The sequence below is a fragment of the Haliaeetus albicilla genome, chromosome 8 (genome assembly GCF_947461875.1).
Source record: "Haliaeetus albicilla chromosome 8, bHalAlb1.1, whole genome shotgun sequence".
Taxonomy (NCBI): Eukaryota; Metazoa; Chordata; class Aves; order Accipitriformes; family Accipitridae; genus Haliaeetus; species Haliaeetus albicilla.
In genome coordinates this window covers 28,706,866-28,726,176 of record NC_091490.1, presented here as the reverse complement: position 1 = coordinate 28,726,176, position 19,311 = coordinate 28,706,866, and the positions used below count along the sequence as shown (strand labels likewise).

The 19,311-nt window shown below is 42.6% G+C and overlaps 1 protein-coding gene across 3 annotated transcripts in view; it reads left to right on the top strand.

Moving 5' to 3' along the window:
• Positions 1-29: 29 nt before the first annotated feature.
• The window catches only part of SLC30A7 (solute carrier family 30 member 7), a 41,561-nt gene continuing 22,279 nt past the window's right edge, over positions 30-19,311 (top strand). The window contains exons 1-7 of one of the 3 annotated variants that reach the window (XM_069789494.1): positions 30-288; positions 487-588; positions 12,076-12,184; positions 13,679-13,766; positions 15,445-15,571; positions 16,507-16,662; positions 18,250-18,300. In XM_069789494.1, coding sequence (XP_069645595.1) covers positions 234-288; positions 487-588; positions 12,076-12,184; positions 13,679-13,766; positions 15,445-15,571; positions 16,507-16,662; positions 18,250-18,300 — 688 coding nt within the window. In that variant the 5' untranslated portion in view covers positions 30-233. Of the gene's footprint in view, positions 289-486; positions 589-724; positions 981-12,070; positions 12,185-13,678; positions 13,767-15,444; positions 15,572-16,506; positions 16,663-18,249; positions 18,301-19,311 lie in introns of those variants that run through there. The other 2 variants (XM_069789493.1, XM_069789495.1) reach the window with 2 other exon arrangements.

The window sequence follows — 19,311 nt, the reverse complement described above, 5'->3', positions numbered from 1 at the left end:
ACCACCCGCCGCCAACGCCAACCCGGGCCCCGCCCCCTGCGCGCGAGCGGCCCGTGGCGCCACGCCCTCGCCGCCCCTCGTGCTGTGGCGGCGCGCAGGCGCGCAGGGGTAGGCCGGAAGTGTGACTGGCGTGTGGGCAGGCGGCGGGGGGAGCGCTCCCGCCCCGTCTGGCTGCCCTGCCGGCCGGGCGCGCCGCGGCCCCGGCAAGATGCTGCCCCTCTCCATCAAGGACGATGAGTACAAGCCGCCCAAGCTCAACCTGCTCAGGAAGGTGTCGGGCTGGTTCAGGTGAGCGGGCCGGGCCGGGCCGGGCCGGGCGCAGCGGGGGCCGGGGCCGGGGCCGGGGCCGCGGCCGATCCCCCGCGGGAGGGACTGGGGAAGGCTGATGCCGAGGGCGCCTGGGCCGCCCGGCGAGCCGGGCCGGCCTTCCGCCGCTGCCTCCCGCTGTGCCGGCGGCGGGTGACCCGCTGTGTGCTCCGTGCGCAGGTCCATCCTGGCGGACAAGACCTCCCGTAACCTCTTCTTCTTCCTCTGCCTCAATCTCTCCTTCGCCTTCGTGGAGCTGCTTTACGGCATCTGGAGTAACAGGTACCGGGGCGGGGGGGCCGCGGCGCGGGGCGGCCGGCGGGGCGGGAGCGGCTCCCAGCGCGCAGGAAGCGGCGCCTCCCGCCGCGGCCAGTGCCACGTCTGCCTCTCGCCGGGGCCGGGGCCGGGGCCGTGCGGCCGGGCCTGGCCTCCTGGCCCGCCGTCCGGAGGGGGCCGCTCGGCAGAGCGTTGGGGGCTGCTGGGGAGCTTCCCCCGAGCGGGAGCGCTCTCGTGGGTAGCGACCGGCTCTGTCACCCCCTCAGCCGGATCTCAGGGGGGAAGCGCTCCTGCGTGGGGGCGCGACTCGGCGCGTGATGGAGGAACGCTGCTTTGAAACTGGTGTCTTGCTGGCCGTGCTGGTCGGCTCTTTGCTGAGGAGGAAGCCTGGCCTTGGCGTGAGTTAGGGGACCCGGGGGTTGGAACCGTTTCGTGACTGCCGGTTGCCACAGAGGTCCTTTGTCTGGGGACGTGGCTTCATTTGTAAGTTGGTAGCTGGGTGGCAAAAACTAGGGGCGCGCCGGACATCCATGTCCCTGAGTGAGAAACTGGATTTAACACATCCAGGTATAGCTAAGTGGTACTTTATATAGCACGTAAGTTCACAAAGGTGGAAGGAACAGGTGGGTCTTGACTACATTGCTACTGAAAAATCTGTAGTAAAATATAAGCGGGAATGCAAAATAGCTTCAGTACTGATGTATGGTGTACAGGTAGAGAACAGACAATGGTGGTAGTATATCCATCATGCTTTATTCTTGATAGCGAAGTTGTTTGATGGTGGTATTTTTATCTCTGTGTCAGTAGTTCAGTTCAAAGTGGACTGGCATGGGAATGTCATTTGTCGTGGTTTAACCCTAGCCAGCAACTAAGCACCACACAGCTGCTCGCTCACTCCCCCCCCCCCCCAGTGGGATGGGGGAGAAAATCGTGGAAAGTAGCAAAACCCATGGGTTAAGATAAGAATGGTTTAATAGAATAGAAAAGGAGAAACTAATAATGATAATAATAACACTGATAAAATGACAACAGCAATAATAAAAGGATTGGAACGTACAAATGATGCGCAGGGCAATTGCTCACCACCCGCCGACTGACACCCAGCTAGTCCCCGAGCAGCGATTCCCCGCCCCCACCTCCCAGTTCCTGTACTAAATGGGACATCCCATGGTATGGAATACCCTGTTGGCCAGTTTGGGTCAGGTGCCCTGGCTGTGTCCTGTGCCACCTTCTTGTGCCCCTCCAGCTTTCTCGCTGGCTGGGCATGAGAAGCTGAAAAATCCTTGACTTTAGTCTAAACACTACTTAGCAACAACTGAAAACATCAGTGTTATCAACATTCTTCACATACTGAACTCAAAACATAGCACTGTACCAGCTACTAGGAAGACAGTTAACTCTATCCCAGCTGAAACCAGGACAGTATCCACCCCTTACTCTATACCATTGACGTCATGCTCAGTTCCCATACCTTTAGTTACATCCTGGTCAATCATCATCACCTTTCCATCCCTTTGAGACATATAAACAATGATATATATGTATGTATACACACACAGAGATATCATTCCTTTAGTTTATGGGTTATGTTCATAAAATGTTCGTTGAGTTCATTTAGTTCCTGACTCTGAGCTCCATCTGTCATACCAGTCTGTCTGGGCAGGAGGGATGGTGCAAAGTCCTCTCAGTCGGTAGAGCAGAATTGGGCTTCAGTGTGGTGTGATGAGCAGGTGACATTTGGCACAGCAGGAGGATGGTGTGCACCGTTGGATTGTTGCATGCTGGAGGCAGTTCTGGTTCCATCACTACTGTGCTTTGCTCAGTTTTATCACAGTTCTTTCTTGCTTGATCTAAGTAATTCTTACTATAGTACTATGGATATAGTACATAACAATTATAGTAATGATAACATACAGTAGCAGGGTTATATAGCAACTAATATCACACAGCTTAATTCTGGCTATTCTCACCCAAAATCACATCCCCTTGAGGCACACATCGGACTTCCCCATCTTTTCGCATCACCCAACAAGTGCTCCCAGGCCCTTGAGCAAAAGCAATCCCACGAATGGGTTTACCTTTGCCTGAGGCAGGAGTAACCCAGACTGTCTTCCCTAACATATTTTTTATGTGCACTACAGGGACTTTATCCCCTTCTACAGCACGTAAAAGTTCTGACTGGGCAGGGCTACCCCGATTGGCAGATCCTCTGGTGTTGACTAACCAGGTGGCTTTTGCTAAATGTGTATCCCAGTGTTTGAAAGTTCCACCCCCCATTGCTCTCAATGTAGTCTTTAACAGTCCATTGTATCGCTCAATTTTCCCAGAGGCTGGTGCGTGATAGGGGATATGATACACCCACTCAATGCCATGCTCTTTGGCCCAGGTGTCTATGAGGTTGTTTCAGAAATGAGTCCAGGTGTCTAACTCAATTCTTTCTGGGGTGCCATGTCGCCACAAGACCTGCTTTTCAAGGCCCAGAATAGTGTTCTGGGCAGTGGCATGGGGTACAGAATATGTTTCCAGCCATCCGGTGGTTGCTTCCACCATTGTAAGCACATAGCGCTTGCCTTGGCGAGTTTGTGGGAGTGTGAAATAGTCAATCTGCCAGGCTTCCCCATATTTATATTTCAGCCATCGCCGTCCATACCACAGGGGCTTTAACCGCTTGGCTTGCTTAACTGCAGCACATGTTTCACATTCATGGATAACCTGTGCGATAGCGTCCATGGTCAAGTCCACCCCTCGATCTCGAGCCCATCTATATGTTGCATCTCTTCCCTGATGGCCTGAAGTATCATGATCCCACCGAACCATAAATAGCTCACCCTTATGTTGCCAGTCCAGGTCCACCTGAGCCACTTCAGTCTTGGCAGCCTGATCCACCTGTTGGTTGTTTTGATGTTCTTCAGTGGCCCAACTCTTGGGTACATGAGCATCTACGTGATGTACTTTTACAACCAGATTCTCTAGCCGGGATGCAATATCTTGCCACAGTGCGGCAGCCCAGATGGGTTTACCTCTGCACTGCCAGTTGCTCTGCTTCCATTGCTGTAACCACCCCCACAGGGCATTTGCCACCATCCATGAGTCAGCATAGAGATAAAGCACTGGCCTCTTTTCTCTTTCAGCAATGTCTAATGCTAGCTGGATGGCTTTCACCTCTGCAAACTGACTCGATTCACCTTCTCCTTCAGCAGTCTCTGCGACTTGTCGTGTAGGACTCCATACAGCAGCCTTCCACCTATGATGTTTTCCCACAATGCGACAGGATCCGTCAGTGAACAGAACATATTGCCTCTCATTTTCTGGCAGTTTATTATACAGCGGGGCTTCTTCAGCACGTGCCACCTCCTCCTCTGGCGACATTCCAAAATCTTTGCCTTCTGGCCAGTCCGTGATCACTTCTAAAATTCCTGGGTGACTGGGGTTTCCTATGCGAGCTCGCTGTGTGATCAGTGCATCCACTTACTCCACGTGGCGTCAGTCGCGTGATGTGTAGAGGAGACCCTCCCTTTGAACATCCAGCCCAGCACTGGCAGTCGGGGTGCTAAGAGGAGCTGTGCTTCAGTACCAGCCAATTCTGAGGCAGCTCGAACTCCTTCATATGCTGCCAATATCTCTTTTTCAGTTGGAGTATAGCGAGCCTTGGATCCTCGATATCCTCGACTCCAAAATCCCAGGGGTTGACCTCGGGTCTCTCCAGGTGCTTTCTGCCAGAGGCTCCAGGTAGGGCCGTTCTCCCCAGCTTGCAGCATAGAGCACATTTTTAACATCTTGTCCTTCCTGGACTGGTCCAAGGGCTGCTGCATGAACAATCTCCCATTTAATTTGTTCAAAGGCTTGTTGTTGCTCAGGGCCCCATTTAAAATCATTCTTCTTCTGGGTCACTTGATAGAGAGGGCTTACAATCAGACTGTAATTTGGAATATGCGTTCTCCAAAACCCCACGACACCTAAGAAGGCCTGTGTTTCCTTTTTACTAGTCGGTGGAGACATAGCTGCTATTTTGTTGATCACATCTGTGGGGATCTGACGATGTCCATCCTGCCATTTTATTCCTAAAACCTGGATCTCCTGTGCAGGTCCCTTGACCTTACTTTCTTTTATGGCAAAACAGGCTTTCAGAAGGATTTGGATTATTTTCTTCCCCTTCTCAAAAACTTCTTCTGCCGTGTTGCCCCATACGATGATGTCATCAATGTATTGCAGGTGTTCCAGAGCTTCACCTTTTTCCAGTGCAGTCTGGATTAGTCCATGGCAAATGGTGGGGCTGTGTTTCCACCCCTGGGGCAGACAATTCCAAGTGTACTGGACGCCCCTCCAAGTAAAGGCAAATTGTGGACGACACTCTGCTGCCAGAGGGATTGAGAAAAACACATTAGCAATGTCAATTCTGGCATACCACTTGGCTGCCTTTGACTCTAGTTCGTATTGAAGTTCTAGCATATCTGGAACGGCAGCACTCAGTGGTGGCGTGACTTCATTCAGGCCACGATAGTCAACTGTTAGTCTCCACTCCCCATTACAATTTCGCACTGGCCGTATGGGACTATTAAAGGGTGAGCGGGTTTTGCTGATCACCCCTTGGCTCTCCAGTTGACAAATCAACTTATGGATGGGAATCAGAGTCTCGGTTGGTGCAATATTGCCGCCAGTGCACCGTCATGGTAGCAGTTGGCACTTGTTGTTCTTCAACCCTCAGCAACCCCACAATCGAAGGATCTTGAGAGAGACCAGGCAGGGTAGACAGCTGTTCAGTGCCCTCCATCTCCAAGGCAGCTATACCAAAAGCCCATCGATACCCCTTCGGGTCCTTAAAATACCCCCTCCTGAGATAGTCTATGCCAAGGATACACGGAGCCTCTGGACCAGTCACAATGGGGTGTTTCTGCCATTCATTCCCAGTTAGGCTTACTTCAGCTTCCAATACAGTTAACTCTTGGGATCCCCCTGTCAAACCAGAAATACAAATGGGTTCTGCCCCTTTATAACTTGATGGCATTAGAGCGCACTCTGCGCCGGTGCCTACTAGAGCCTTATACTCCTGTGGGTCTGATGCGCCAGGCCATCGAATCCACACAGTCCAATAGACCCGGTTAGCCCTTTCCTCCACCTGGCTGGAGGCGGGGCCCCTCTAATTCTGGCCAGAGTATCCAGTATTCACTTCTTCTAAAATTGGCTCAGAAGTCCCTTCAAGAGGATCAGAAATAAGATCAGCCCTTCTACTCTGTTTGGAAACTGGAGTGGCATTTTTCCTGGTAGAATCCCCTTTTGTGGTGGTTTTTCCTCGCAGCTCATGTACCCGTGCATTTAGGACCGAGGTAGGTTTTCCATCCCACTTCCTCATGTCCTCTCCATGATCACATAGGTAAAACCACGGAGCACCTCACGGTGTGTACCTTCTATATTCTCTCTCTTGGGCAGAGGAGCCCTCACACCTAATAGCTGAGACATTGGTCCTTACAGGTGGGGAATAGGACATATCCTCTTTGAATTGCTGAAAATCCTTGGACAGCTTCACCACAGCCGAAATGCAAGCTTGTAGGGAGGAGGAGAGATTTTCTTCGTATTGACGGAGTTGGCGAGCCACTTCATCCACTGTTGGTGCCTCTTCGTCTTTCCAGGTCATTATTGCCAGTGAGTTGGCGTAGGACAATGGCGCGCTCCGTACAAATTTCCGCCACATGGGTCGTGTGCATTGGACTTTGTCTGGATCTTTGGGTAATTGTGGGTTGTCTAGGTCGTGATGAATTGTCTCTAGCACAGCTAATTCCCTCAGATATTCGATACCTCTTTCCATGGTGGTCCACTTGCTTGATTGACATATAACATCTTCCTTAAAGGGGTACCTTTCCTTCACACTTGACAGGAGTCGCCTCCAGAGGCTGGTGGCTTGTGTTCCTTTTCCAATTGCCTTGTCAATGCCACCTTCCCTGGCAAGCGATCCCAGCTGCTTGGCTTCCCTACCTTCTAATTCCAAGCTATTAGCCCCATTGTCCCAGCATCAGAGGAGCCAGGTGATAATATGCTCACCTATACGGCAGCCAAAATCTTTTCTCATATCCCGCAGCTCACTCAAGGATAGGGATCGGGTTATTACCTCTGGTTCTGCCCCTTCCTTCTGTTCCCGTGATGACCCTGGTTCACCTTCATCCTTTGCTAAGTGAACTGATTTTTTTGTATATTCCTTTTTCTGTACTGGGGCAACTGATACTGGTGCAGGTTGGTTCGCTGGTTCAGTTGCAGTATCGCTCGCCGGGTTTTGGATAACCACAGCGTCTGTTGCCAAGGTTTGGGTAGCAGTAGTGCTCATCACCGGGGCTGGAGGGGCTGCAGTGCCCATTGCCGAGGTTTGAGTGACCGCAGTGCTCATCGTTTTGTTGTTAGGTCCAGAGACCTTCCCTTGCCCTTGAGAGTACTGAGTGGTGTTGAACAGGGCTTGATAGGCATGGGCCAGGCCCCAGCACGTTGCAGTGATTTGTATCTCTCTGGAGCTGCCGGGGTGACAGCATACCTCTTCCAAATATTTTACTGGTTCTTCTGGATCCTGCACTTGTTCAGGGGTGAACTTCCAAAACACTGGAGGTGCCCACTTTTCTAGGTGCTTGCCCATACTACCCCACACACCCTGCCACTCATAATTATCCAGCCTTGGGGCAGATCTCTGGGTGATCTTCTTAAATAGTTGTTTAACTTTAAACAAGAGCTGAACCACATTCAGGAGCATGCTAATTCCTAGCAGTAGGGCTAGGACCATGCAGGTCTCAACATCCCAGGAGTATTCAAATTTTTCAAAATTCTCAAATACCATTGTAACTGGACTGAAGGAGAAAGGAGAGGGGAAGAAAGGTACCCCACCCATAGACTGGTTTTCCAAGGAGGAAGGGTAAATGGTATAATTATTAATAGTTTCCCACAGGTGGCTCCCGGAGTATAAAGGTGACAATGCTGAGTGCAAATACCAGATTAATCCCACAACCGATGACTTTATCATACCATAAACCAGTGTTATACAATACATCAAAGTGAAAACCTTAATCCACCTCCCACAGATGATAAGCAGCAGAAGAGGGACTACATGCAGCAAGCAAGGTGATAGACAGAACTTTAAAAACAGAGCAACAACTCTAAGAACACATAAATCAACATAGTGACCAGTGACTATTAGACCAATATAATGAATGCTTATAACAAATTTGTTTTAACAAGCTCTGGTCAGGTTTGTTGTTATCTCAACCCTTCGGGCCCCATGTTGGGCACCAAAATGGACTGTCGTGGTTTAACCCCAGCCAGCAACTAAGCACCACGCAACTGCTCGCTCACTCCCCCCCCCCATCCAGTGGGATGGGGGAGAAAATCGTGAAAAGTAGCAAAACCCATGGGTTAAGATAAGAATGGTTTAATAGAATAGAAAAGGAGAAACTAATAATTATAATGATAACACTAATAAAATGACAACAATAATAATAAAAGGATTGGAACGTACAAATGATGCGCAGGGCAATTGCTCACCACCCGCCGACCGACACCCAGCTAGTCCCTGAGCAGCGATTCCCCGCCCCCACTCCCCCCAGTTTCTATACTAGATGTGACATCCCATGGTATGGAATACCCTGTTGGCCAGTTTGGGTCAGGTGCCCTGGCTGTGTCCTGTGCCACCTTCTTGTGCCCCTCCAGCTTTCTCGCTGGCTGGGCATGAGAAGCTGAAAAATCCTTGACTTTAGTCTAAACACTACTTAGCAACAACTGAAAACATCAGTGTTATCAACATTCTTCTCATACTGAACTCAAAACATAGCACCGTACCAGCTACTAGGAAGACAGTTAACTCTATCCCAGCTGAAACCAGGACATCATTTAAGCCCAACAGTGTGTCCTTCCATGTGGAACTTAAAGTAGTCCTTATCAAAAGCTGTAATATGGACACAGATTACTGGGACTCTTCATCAAGAGTCTTGAGTCAATGCAGCAATGCAGATTTGGAAACAGTTGCATCCTAATATTTATCATGTTTCTCTGAATCTCCCAAACTGTACTATAAAATCCTTAACCTTGATTACAGTAGTTGCTAGTGTAGTACTAGTCAGAATACAGTGCTATCTTGGGCATAGACTGTATCATGGCAATGTGCTAGACCATCTCGGGTGTGCTTGGTTTTGACTTGCATGTTGGTTCACTTTGATTCACTTTTCAGTTGTGTGAGGATTATTGTACACGTAGCCGGTCTACTCGAATATGGATGTTTTTTGTAATAGCTCAGAGGATACAACAATTTTTCTCAATGGTTCAGGTATAAAGAGCTTTATGTTCATGTGAGTTTGTTCCAATGTCTTTCTTTTAAGCATTTTTTTTTTTGATAGCGTGACCAGAAATAAAATCTGTACCAGAAAAAGTCCTGTATGTGAGATAATTAAATGGAGAAACTGAAGTGACACTTCCGAGAAACATGTCACTGAAGAATTGGGCTTACTGGAATTGAGAAGACTCTTATTTATTTTTGTTCATTATAGAGATTAAGAATTCAGATTTGTTGGATAATCATTAGTTGGGCCTCTTGTTTCTATTTCAAGTCACTAGTATCAGGTATCTTTACATTAAGCCTAGATTTAGGGCTAGAACAAAACAGTATCTTAGCAAGTATCTCTTTCGTAGACAGGAGTAGCAGAGAATATGATGAGGAATGCCTTCCGTCAAAGCAGATGGTTCATGCCTTGGAAGAACAAACACACAACAAGCAAACAAGGAGCCCTATAGGGAAAATTATTTCATCAGTTTGAAGAGCACAGCTCCTTTGCTCATCACGTGAGAGATGCAGAAACAGAATGTTTGTGAAGGGCATTTCCTGTATCATCTTGGAGCACTTCTTTATTCTACTGTGGCCTGTCTTGGGTATGGCCAGTGCCTGATGCCGCAAGTGTTAGAAGCGTCATCTTGAATTCTGTTCTCTCTTGTGTCCTTGATGATGTCAGCGAGTGTAAGATAGCAAGGCTAACAGGCTGATATGATTATTCAGATGATTCTTCCCTTGACTTCCACAGACTAAGGAATTTCTTTTTAATTGCGATTCTGAAAAGTACACTTCTCTCCGTTTAAATTTAAGCAGATTGCTGTAAGTTCTTTGGCTGGGATATTCTTATCTCAAAATCAAATCTATAATTTCAGCCCCCCAAATTTTTGTCAGCAAGTTCTAAAAGTCTTCAATTTTAATTTTTTTTTTTTTAATTCTTAATTTCTTACATTCTCCTTAGCTTTTGTTTGCCAAGTAGGTTGTTTCCTGAACTCACGTAGCTGTTTTGTCATTTATATGATCCTCTTAGAAATACTGTGGTATGTTGATGTTCCTGAAGCACGGACAGCAAAACTGGATATGGTATTTTGCGAGCTGAGAGCTTGTTTAAAGTTGAAATCTGCTACTTGGGCTGTTCTGTTTTAAAATACTATTATGTGCATACTTGTGTAATTTGATTTTAAACTTGTGTTATTAAATCAACTGTGGAAGCATCCTCATTTAGACATAATGTGTTTGAGTACAGGGTTTCTACTAGATTATACTCTGGATGATGTGTTCCAGTTCTAATGGAAGTTCTTCATACATCCCATGTTGCTAGCGGTTGATTGGATCGCTTGTTTACTTTAGTAACTAATCACTTTGCACCCAGTTTTTTAAAGTGTCGTTAATTTACAGGTCATGTAAAAAAAAAAAAAAAAACTTGGATGAAATCGGATTGTCCTCTTACTAGGCTTCCTGTCGTTTGTGCAGTTGAATCAGTTATAGCTGTACATACAATACAGAGTATGTTTATGCCATGTGGTGAATTGTGCTGCAGACACAGTCTGTACTGACCCCTGTTGATAAATCCACATGCCTCTGGCTACTTGGAGATGTTAGCTTAGGTCTTGAAAGCAGCACAGCCGTGTTGCTGTTGCACCTATGGTAAGTCTTGTCTCTGTGAGATTTGAAGGTGTGAGCACAGTGCCATGACAACTTGCTGTATGATTTCTGGTTGTAGACCTACTATGGGATTTTGTTTCAGTAACGATCCTTACACAGTCTTCTCTTTCCCAGCAGACTCTACAAAAAAAAACCCCCAAAAAAACCAACAAAAAAAAAAACAAAAACAAAAACCCCAACTCAGAAACCACTAGCTATCTCTGTTTACCCATGCTTATTCCTTCCATTTCATAATCATTACAAACTTAGGGTTAACTGTCACCCTAAATACCTTCTATCTGAATGTTTGGTGTGTTGTGTGGTTTTTTCCCCCACCGGATCTTCCTTAATGCTCAGAACCAAACCTAAAATGAGCTGTTTCCCTAGGGATGTCACCTGGTTTTGGGGAGGGGGAAGCTGTCGCCTATACTCTTCAAGAATTTGATAGGGAATTCTGTTGTGCTGCTTCATAGGCATCCAGCTAAAACCTTTGGTCTTCCTTTAAAGTTTGTTCAGAATGACTTCATCTGTTTCCTGCTTTGGTGGCTAGAGCATCTAAGGACAACTTATCATACCATCACCCTCTGCCTTAAATGTGTTGTAGTTGTATGTATATATACCTCTGTATGTGTCCATAAAGTATATATGTAAATCTATAGAGAGCGCAAGACTTTTGTTCTCTGTCCTCTAAACCCACTCCTTCCACAGTTGAGTGTTTCATCTGAAACACTTCAGATTAATCTTGAAATTGATTTCAGTCAGGTTGAAATTGTTTGGTTTCTTAATGTGAAGTAGTTCAAACTTTGGTTAATGAAACTTTGTATTTGACTTAAGTGTGAAAAGGTGGCTATCCTCTAGAACTTATTACTACCAGTAGCTGCTTTTTGTTCTTCAGTTTCTAAGAACTGAGTTGTGTACATAATTGTTCTTAGACAACCAAAGGACTGGGGAAATGGAACTTTTAGGACACTTGTAATAACAAATGCTCATCAGTACCTCAGTATCAAATGTCTCTTCAAATATGAAGCAATTTTTGTGTTTTGATGCACACACTTCCTTGCAGCCTTACAGAACCTGTTTATGATTAGTAGTTTAGTAAAACTTGGCAACTGTTGTGCGTGGTGTTAAATCCAGTTTACATACAGCCTACAAACTGATACGAGTTCTACTGACCAGGTAACTTGTGAACTAAGTTAAGTTGCTTTGAACTTTCTAGGGTAAAACATCATGCTAAACTTTTCCTCTGTGTGTTAGTCAAGGCTGTAGTTGTGCATTGGTCATTGAAATAAACCATTTAAGAAGTGGTCTTTCAGCCTTTGCTTCCTTCAGCTTCTAGATCAGAGAGGAGTGTGTCTTCTAGTCAATACCTTGCAGCTGATAAGGCAAAGATTTGAGGAGTGAGGATTTCTCCTCTGTGCTAGCAAAACCACGCCTGAAGCTTAGACACACAGTGTATTCTGCTATTGTGTAAAAGATTAAATGCAAATGCTGTTTTTTTCATACTGAACATGTAGCATGTGGAACATAACTTTTTTTTTTTCTGTTCTTTTCCAGTTTAGGTCTAATATCAGATTCTTTTCATATGTTTTTTGACTGTACTGCTTTATTGGCTGGATTAGCAGCTTCGGTTATTTCAAAATGGAGGTCAAATGATGCTTTCTCATATGGGTAAGAAACTTCAGGCTGTTACCTTAATGTATTTTAGTAAATATCTAGGTAGTCATTTTTCACTGTATGAACAAAACCTCTTTTTGCAGAACATGTAAAAGCTATGCTGAAAGTGTGGGTTTTTAAGGTGAGTTATGTAAACCTTTAAGTTAACGTCCCCTTAGAAATAGTAAAAATGTGAAGGCATTGCTTTTGGGGGGCAGATTTATCACTTCTAAGATCGCTGTGATCATACTAGTGGAAACAACAAGTTGCACAGCAGGAGGTTGCCCTGCACTGTCATGTGCTAATGGCACCAGTGAAGTTAGAGCAGCCACATCATGGGGCATCATGGGTTTGTCCTCACAGTGCAGTGAGGTGCATTACAGGGAATTTCAGTCTGCTGATGCCCCATGTCTTCTTTGGAACAGAAAGTTAGAACTGAAAGGAGTTCAGTGTCAGTGATGCTGCGCTTGAGATTATAAGCTATGCTTCTCAGAACCAGCAGGACTGAACAGCTGTGACTACCATTAACACAGATCCTCAAGGCTGAGGTATATTGTCCCATACCAACCTTCATGGATAGAGCTGCTGCAGCTGGTTCTATTTCAAGGGCACTTGGTTCCACTGCACATTGCAGTTGTGCCCTGTAAAACAATACTGGTGATACAATATTATTAATGAGTGATACTGATTAATTAACAGCAAATGAACTATAACATGGGTTGTTGCATTCCCCATAGCATTACTGACCTGAATGTCAGCATTTAGCTTCAGCTGTCTCACCTAAGCATGGATCATGTAGTTTGAAACTTAACAGCACTGTTTAATTAAGGTGGAAACTCCAGTGTGCCTAGAAATCAATTTAGGAAGAATTGATTGTACCATGAACTAATTGCAGTGAAAGCAGGTTCTGTATTAATTACTGCTATGCATTTAAACAGCTGGTGTTCCATTTATTAGAGAACGGCCACAATTTATTAAAGTCTGATGTTTGCTACATTGGAATTACATGTTATTCTAACCTGGCTGATTTTAATTGAAAAAATTTTATAGCTGAAATAATTATTTTCTTCTCAAAACTTTTACTAAAAATCCCCCTACCAGAGGGGGACCGAATTACTGTATGGCTGTTTGATATTCAACAGAACTTTATACCAGCAGACTTCGATTACATCTCATATGCTTATCTTTGTGGCTTCGAAGTATAAGTTTATACCATAACTTCCAGTACAGAGGATCTTAAATGGGAAGATGTTGACATACTGAAAGTTTTCTTTCATCTAGATCTGGTAATGGCTGATCTGGATTAGGTAATTTCTGTGAAAATACAACATACTGAATTTCAAATACTTATCTGTAGTTTATATACTGCATCTTCCATTTAGCAAGCCCCCGTGTAATACAACTGTTTGAGATCTAGAAGACTGTACTGCAGTCTCCAAGGTCCACTTTTAATTTTCAGCATTTAAATGGAGGTGGTAATACCTGTTATTGCTTTTTTGTGTCTTGCAGGTATGTTCGAGCAGAAGTACTTGCTGGTTTTGTAAATGGTTTATTCCTCATCTTTACAGCATTCTTCATTTTTTCGGAAGGTGTTGAGGTATGTTATGAAGTCAGTTACACTATCAATTGTCACGTTTCTATTTGTAGAGCATATTTAATGGGGAAAAATGGAAAAATTGAAAAATATTGATTAAAAATCTGTGATTTGAACAGAGGATAAGGCCATGTGAAATAGCTGTTCTGTGACACAGAAACCCAGCTTTTTCAGTGTATCTATACTAGCTTCTTAAACAGTATATTTCGATTGTGTGTTGTCACCAGGACATGTATAAAGACTCAGTGAGATTTACCCTGTCCTTTTTTCAGCCAGTTAAGTATGTCATAGGAAGTTCTTTACTTCTCATTGTTAGACAAATGAGTCCAAGAAGGAAAGGCCAAAACTAGTCGTTCAGAGGACAGAAGTTAGTCATAAGTCACATTCTGTGACAAAGTTGGACTAACTCATTAAAGAAAAAGCATTATCTTCCAAATCTTGAAGTCTAACATAAATGGCAACTAGTAATAGCGCTAACATTTACAACGGCACTTTTCTTGAATTTTTTTTGCAAGATGGTTCAGGTGATTTCAAGATTAAAATTTAGCCATCAAGGGTGTCTGCACTGAAGTGAGTAGGATTAAGAGTAAAATTGATAACTGATTCTAATCAGCTTGCATTAATGCTTTTACTTTTTAATAGGAGGTACACTATAAATATGTTTAGACTTCTATTTCAGAATACATTCTAGTGTGGTTTTTAATTAAGAGAGAACTGGGAAGAGCTTTCAGGAACATATCCTCTACATAAATAAGACTGTAGATACTTCAAAATCAGTACAAACTGGGCTGAAATTGCCTAAAAGCTTGGGAAAACTTCACTCCAAATCTAGAAACAGCAACAAAACTTACTAGAAAAATTTAAAAACTGTTACTGAAAGGGTCAAGGGTAATGTTGAAACATCATTCTTTTCCTGCTGGTCTTAGCTCCCATGCTTAGTATTCCCTTTGCTTGTGATGGTGACTTCTTTTCTCTCTGTCACTTCAAAATTTTACATCTGCTGGAAGTTTCATTGTCTTGCTATAACCTGTGCCTTTCATTCCTGTGGACAGATGGTGAATGTTCCTCTCCCCTGTCAATAGTAATTTACGCTCTTCAGCACAGCTTCAGATGCAAATTGTGTTAGGCCTATAATGTCTCATTGAAAAAAACTTAAAAGAAAGTAGGGTAAAAAAGAATTTAAAAAAATAATCTGGATTTTATAATTTTTTAAAAAAATGCCACAATTTGTTCTCAGTCTTAATTTCATTCCCCTTATCCCCTCACCCTTCTATGGTGAAAGGAAGAAATGGCGTTCTAGACCCTTAGAAGTTGTTTGGATGACTTGAGCAATCCATGTACTACAACAAACTTAAGTGTTTTCATATGGTGTTGAGCCACATCCCACAGCATAATGAAATCTTACGATAAAAGTTAGTTAGACTATCAGAATATTCTACTTTCACAGCTTTAATAAATAAAACTTCAACTTCAGACAGTAAGAATTAGTCTGTGTACCATCCCCAAAACTGAAAGTACTGAATAATTTCTAATTATGTCTTTATATATGCTTGTTTGTATGAGAATGCCTCTGTATCTAAGAAGTTTTTTCAGTCCCTTTTAATAATGTGAAGAGATTGTAAAATTCTACATTTGCTTCTTGGTTTGTCGTTTTGGGGTTTTTTTGTTTGGTTTCTTTTAGAGAGCACTTGAGCCTCCTGACGTGCATCATGAGAGACTTCTTCCTGTTTCTATACTAGGATTCATTGTAAATCTAATAGGAATATTTGTTTTTCAACATGGAGGTCATGGGCATTCACATGGCTCTGGTAGGATGTCTATAATTTTCTGTAGTTTCCTTTCTTGGCACCCTGTGCTCCAGGACCTTATAATCTTCCAATGAGAACCCTAGTATTAAATTCTAATGTATTTTTAGTGGGAATCCTAGCCAAATGTATGTGTGACTTGTTGCAATATTGACTTTTATTTTTTATCACTAGCTCTAGTATGTCGCTACTGTACTTTTCATGTTAATACCCATTAACTGGAAGACCTAGAACTCCAGAACCTGCTTGCTGAACATGCACTCTTCTGCACCTTATTGGAAGAGATTTGCAGAGTGTCTTTTGGACAAAATTAAGCTGGAGTTAAGCAAGGTCTTGGCTGGAAAATTTACAAAACAGTGTCTGAACCAAATTTTAAGTATGGAATGATTCAGCTTCACGTGCTACTCAACTAAGTGTCTTGAATTTAAATGCAGAATTTATTTGCCTAAATATATATGGTAAACATTTTGGGTTTGTTTTTTTTCTGCAAAGCTAATTGATATCTCTTTCAGCTTAACACATAAACTGATACAGACTAGTGGAAGAAAATAGTCTTTGGTCTTTAAGCAGCAATTTAAGCTTGAATTTTTAATGTGTGAATGACAGCCAATTCCTCGTTTCTTAAAACAGCTATTTTTAATGTGCTTGTATCTAATTACGTGTACATTTTTCAAATTGTACTAGAACTGTAACACAACTTATCTCAGAAGTGGGAATCTATAAAAGCACTTGACTTCTCAAATCAGGTGTATGTTTTATACAGCTGCACAGCATAGATTTGGATGACAAACAGCTTGTGTTAATTGTCTTGGCTTATTTAAAGCCATACCTTAAGATGACCTAAAAGATGAATAGGTTTTGAGTAGCTTAGAAACAAATGTAAGCATAGTTTTATTCAACACTTAAATTTATACTCTGACTGTGATATTTGTTTATAGGGCATGAACACAGCCATTCTCTATTTAATGGTGGTCTTAGCCATGGACACAGTCATGGAGGTCATGGTCACAGCCATGAACATAAACATGCCCATGGACACACTCATGGTCATGGCCATAGCCATGGACACTCTCAAGGTCAGGATTATTGTCATGGTAAGTACTTAGCTAATGTCACAGACCATCTTGACTCAATTTAAATTTGCTATTAATGATTTACTGAAAAAAAAAGAGAGGATACTGGCAGCTCATTATGAGCATACATGGAAGTAGTTTCACTAAATGTGGTGTGCTGTGCCACTGCCATGTTTTGTGGCTCATTTTGGTAAATGCTGTTTCACTTGCAGTAAGTTCAGTGTTAGTTTTTAAATGTTTTGCTTTACATACGTTTTTTGAATGTTCACTGTAATCTTATGTGTTGGTGAAGGATAAAACAGATGTATGGTATAACAATATAATGAAATTAGTTGAGTGCTCTGTTTCAATTTTTCATTAAAAACAATAGACAAAATTAAGCTGCTTTGCTAGTGTTCTCCGTTTGAATAATTTTACGGATCAAGATATTAGGAAAGATGAACAAGCAATTTTGCTTTGGATACTGAGGGATTGATATGTTGTGCTTGTTTTGTGATCTGGGATACAAGATTTTCCCCGTCTTGTGTAGTTGTAATCTGTTTTAAAGCTGGTTATGAAAAAGGTACTTGGAATCTTAGCTATGCTTAGATCTTTTCTATAAAGGCAAACAATCTGTGAAGAGACATCCATGCAAAATATGATCAGTAACCTTCTCACTATAGGAGAAGAGACAGTATGGTTACTACCTATTTGAAACAATGCAAATGAAAGCCTTATTGTAATGCAGGGTTGTCAATCCTTCCTGCCTAAGCCATAAACTAGAATCTGATGTGACTGAAAATGTGCACATTCAGAGCAGGGAATAGTGTGGTAACTTGCAGACAGGAAGTGACAAAGAGTATAAAAATATTTACTTGTCCCTTCTATTTTTAGTAAAAAATTGGTGCTTGTTTTCCAAGTGTTCTCCTGGAGTTTGGTTGGAAAGAAGGAACTCCCCCCTTCTGCCTCTTCCTTGCTCTCCCCATGTCCCCCACCCCAGTGGAACAGCGAATGTAGCGATCTGTTTTGTGCAATTTGATATTCAAATCAGCTTTTGCTTAAATTAGTATATATCTTCACTAGAAGTCATTTGCTATCCTTTAACAAGTTTTTCTTAAAATACTTTTCTGACATGTTCCACAAAGGCATTAATCTGCTTCAATGAGAGGATTTTTTTACTTGATTCTACCTTCTCCAAGTGTTATCCTTGTTGTTTTACATTAGGTATAAAATGCTTGCTTAAGTGAAATATTTCTGGTTAGCAAATTTATTTGACCTTACTCTTCTTGCTTGTGTGTATTGCTTGTATTCTTGAGGGGGCCTTACTTTGCTAAATACTAGAAAGATCTTATTTCTCAGTTTGTTTCCATTAAGAAATAAATATTGATCTTTCAATTTTTCTAAATACATATATAAAATCTGTTGTGTAAAGTGGTATTTTCTTTTTTAAAAAATATGTGTTTTAAGACTTCTAACTTAATTGCTGCATTAAAAAACAGTAGCTAGAGTAAAGGCCAGTCATTGTGAGCACCTTGTCTGTTCAAGAAATTTAGAAAGGAAGACCATAACAGAATATAACACTAGAGATAGCCTTTGTGTACATTAATATGCCAATAATTGTCTTCACAGATGACCATTCTCTTGAAGGCATGGGTGGATCCAGCAAACAGATTTTACAAGGTATGATGAGAATAAGTATAGTGGTTTATTAGTTTTATCATGGTCTGCCTGCCTGTGACTGTTTGTCACACATCTGTTTTAGAGGGTGCCTCTGGGTAAACGCTAGATTTTTCTTAGAGGAGCTATTTTATGAAGTCCCCTTCTGCTGTAAACAGAACAGTGCCATACACTGTGCATGGCTAGGCATTGAGACATTCACTGAAATCCAAGTGTAGTGCAGTGTCAACACGGTTTGAAAGGGAGATCCTAAAAGCAGGGATTCAGCTTCTGTTCCTGATGCTGAAAAATCAAATAATAAAAACATAGGAAAGAGTGGTTAAAAGCAGAAACCTAAGGAGCCTAATTGCCATGTAGGCTCTGGAAAGTGAAAAACAGTATTATTAATATAGAATGTATTTGAAAAATGCAGATTAATATAATTGTTAAAGTATACCTGAGCTTAAAACTTGTATTTCATCAAGCTATTGCAGTTGGTTTAGACAAGATGATAATTCACTCTAAATTGCTTGAAGGAGTATTGGAGTCCATGATCTCCTAAGCATTAGTGTAAATAAATTACTGATAATTTAGATGTCAGTTTTGAGCTTTGATTAATTTTTTTTGAAGTGTTCAAAAGTTAGAGGGGGAAAATTATGTAACGTAAGAGATAGTAATTATTTGGCATACCCAAGTGTACATACTGTTTTATCTTATTGGATGAATTTCTGGCTTCTTTGTAGTCCTTGAAAATTAACATTTTCAAACTCTTCCAGAATTTATAGTATACTGTATTACGTATATGTATACTCAGTACTTCACTAGAAGATATTTGAAAGTCAGTCTTTTCATGAAAGGCACATTTTAATTGAAGCACATTAAAAAGACTCAATTTTATATAATTTTATTTTAATTTTTCAGTACTGTGGTGGGTTAGCTCTGGCTAGCAACTAAGTACCCAGCAGCTGCTCTCCCACTCCTGCAGTGGGACAGGGAAGAGAATTAGAAGAGTAAGAGCGAGAACTAGTCTTGGAT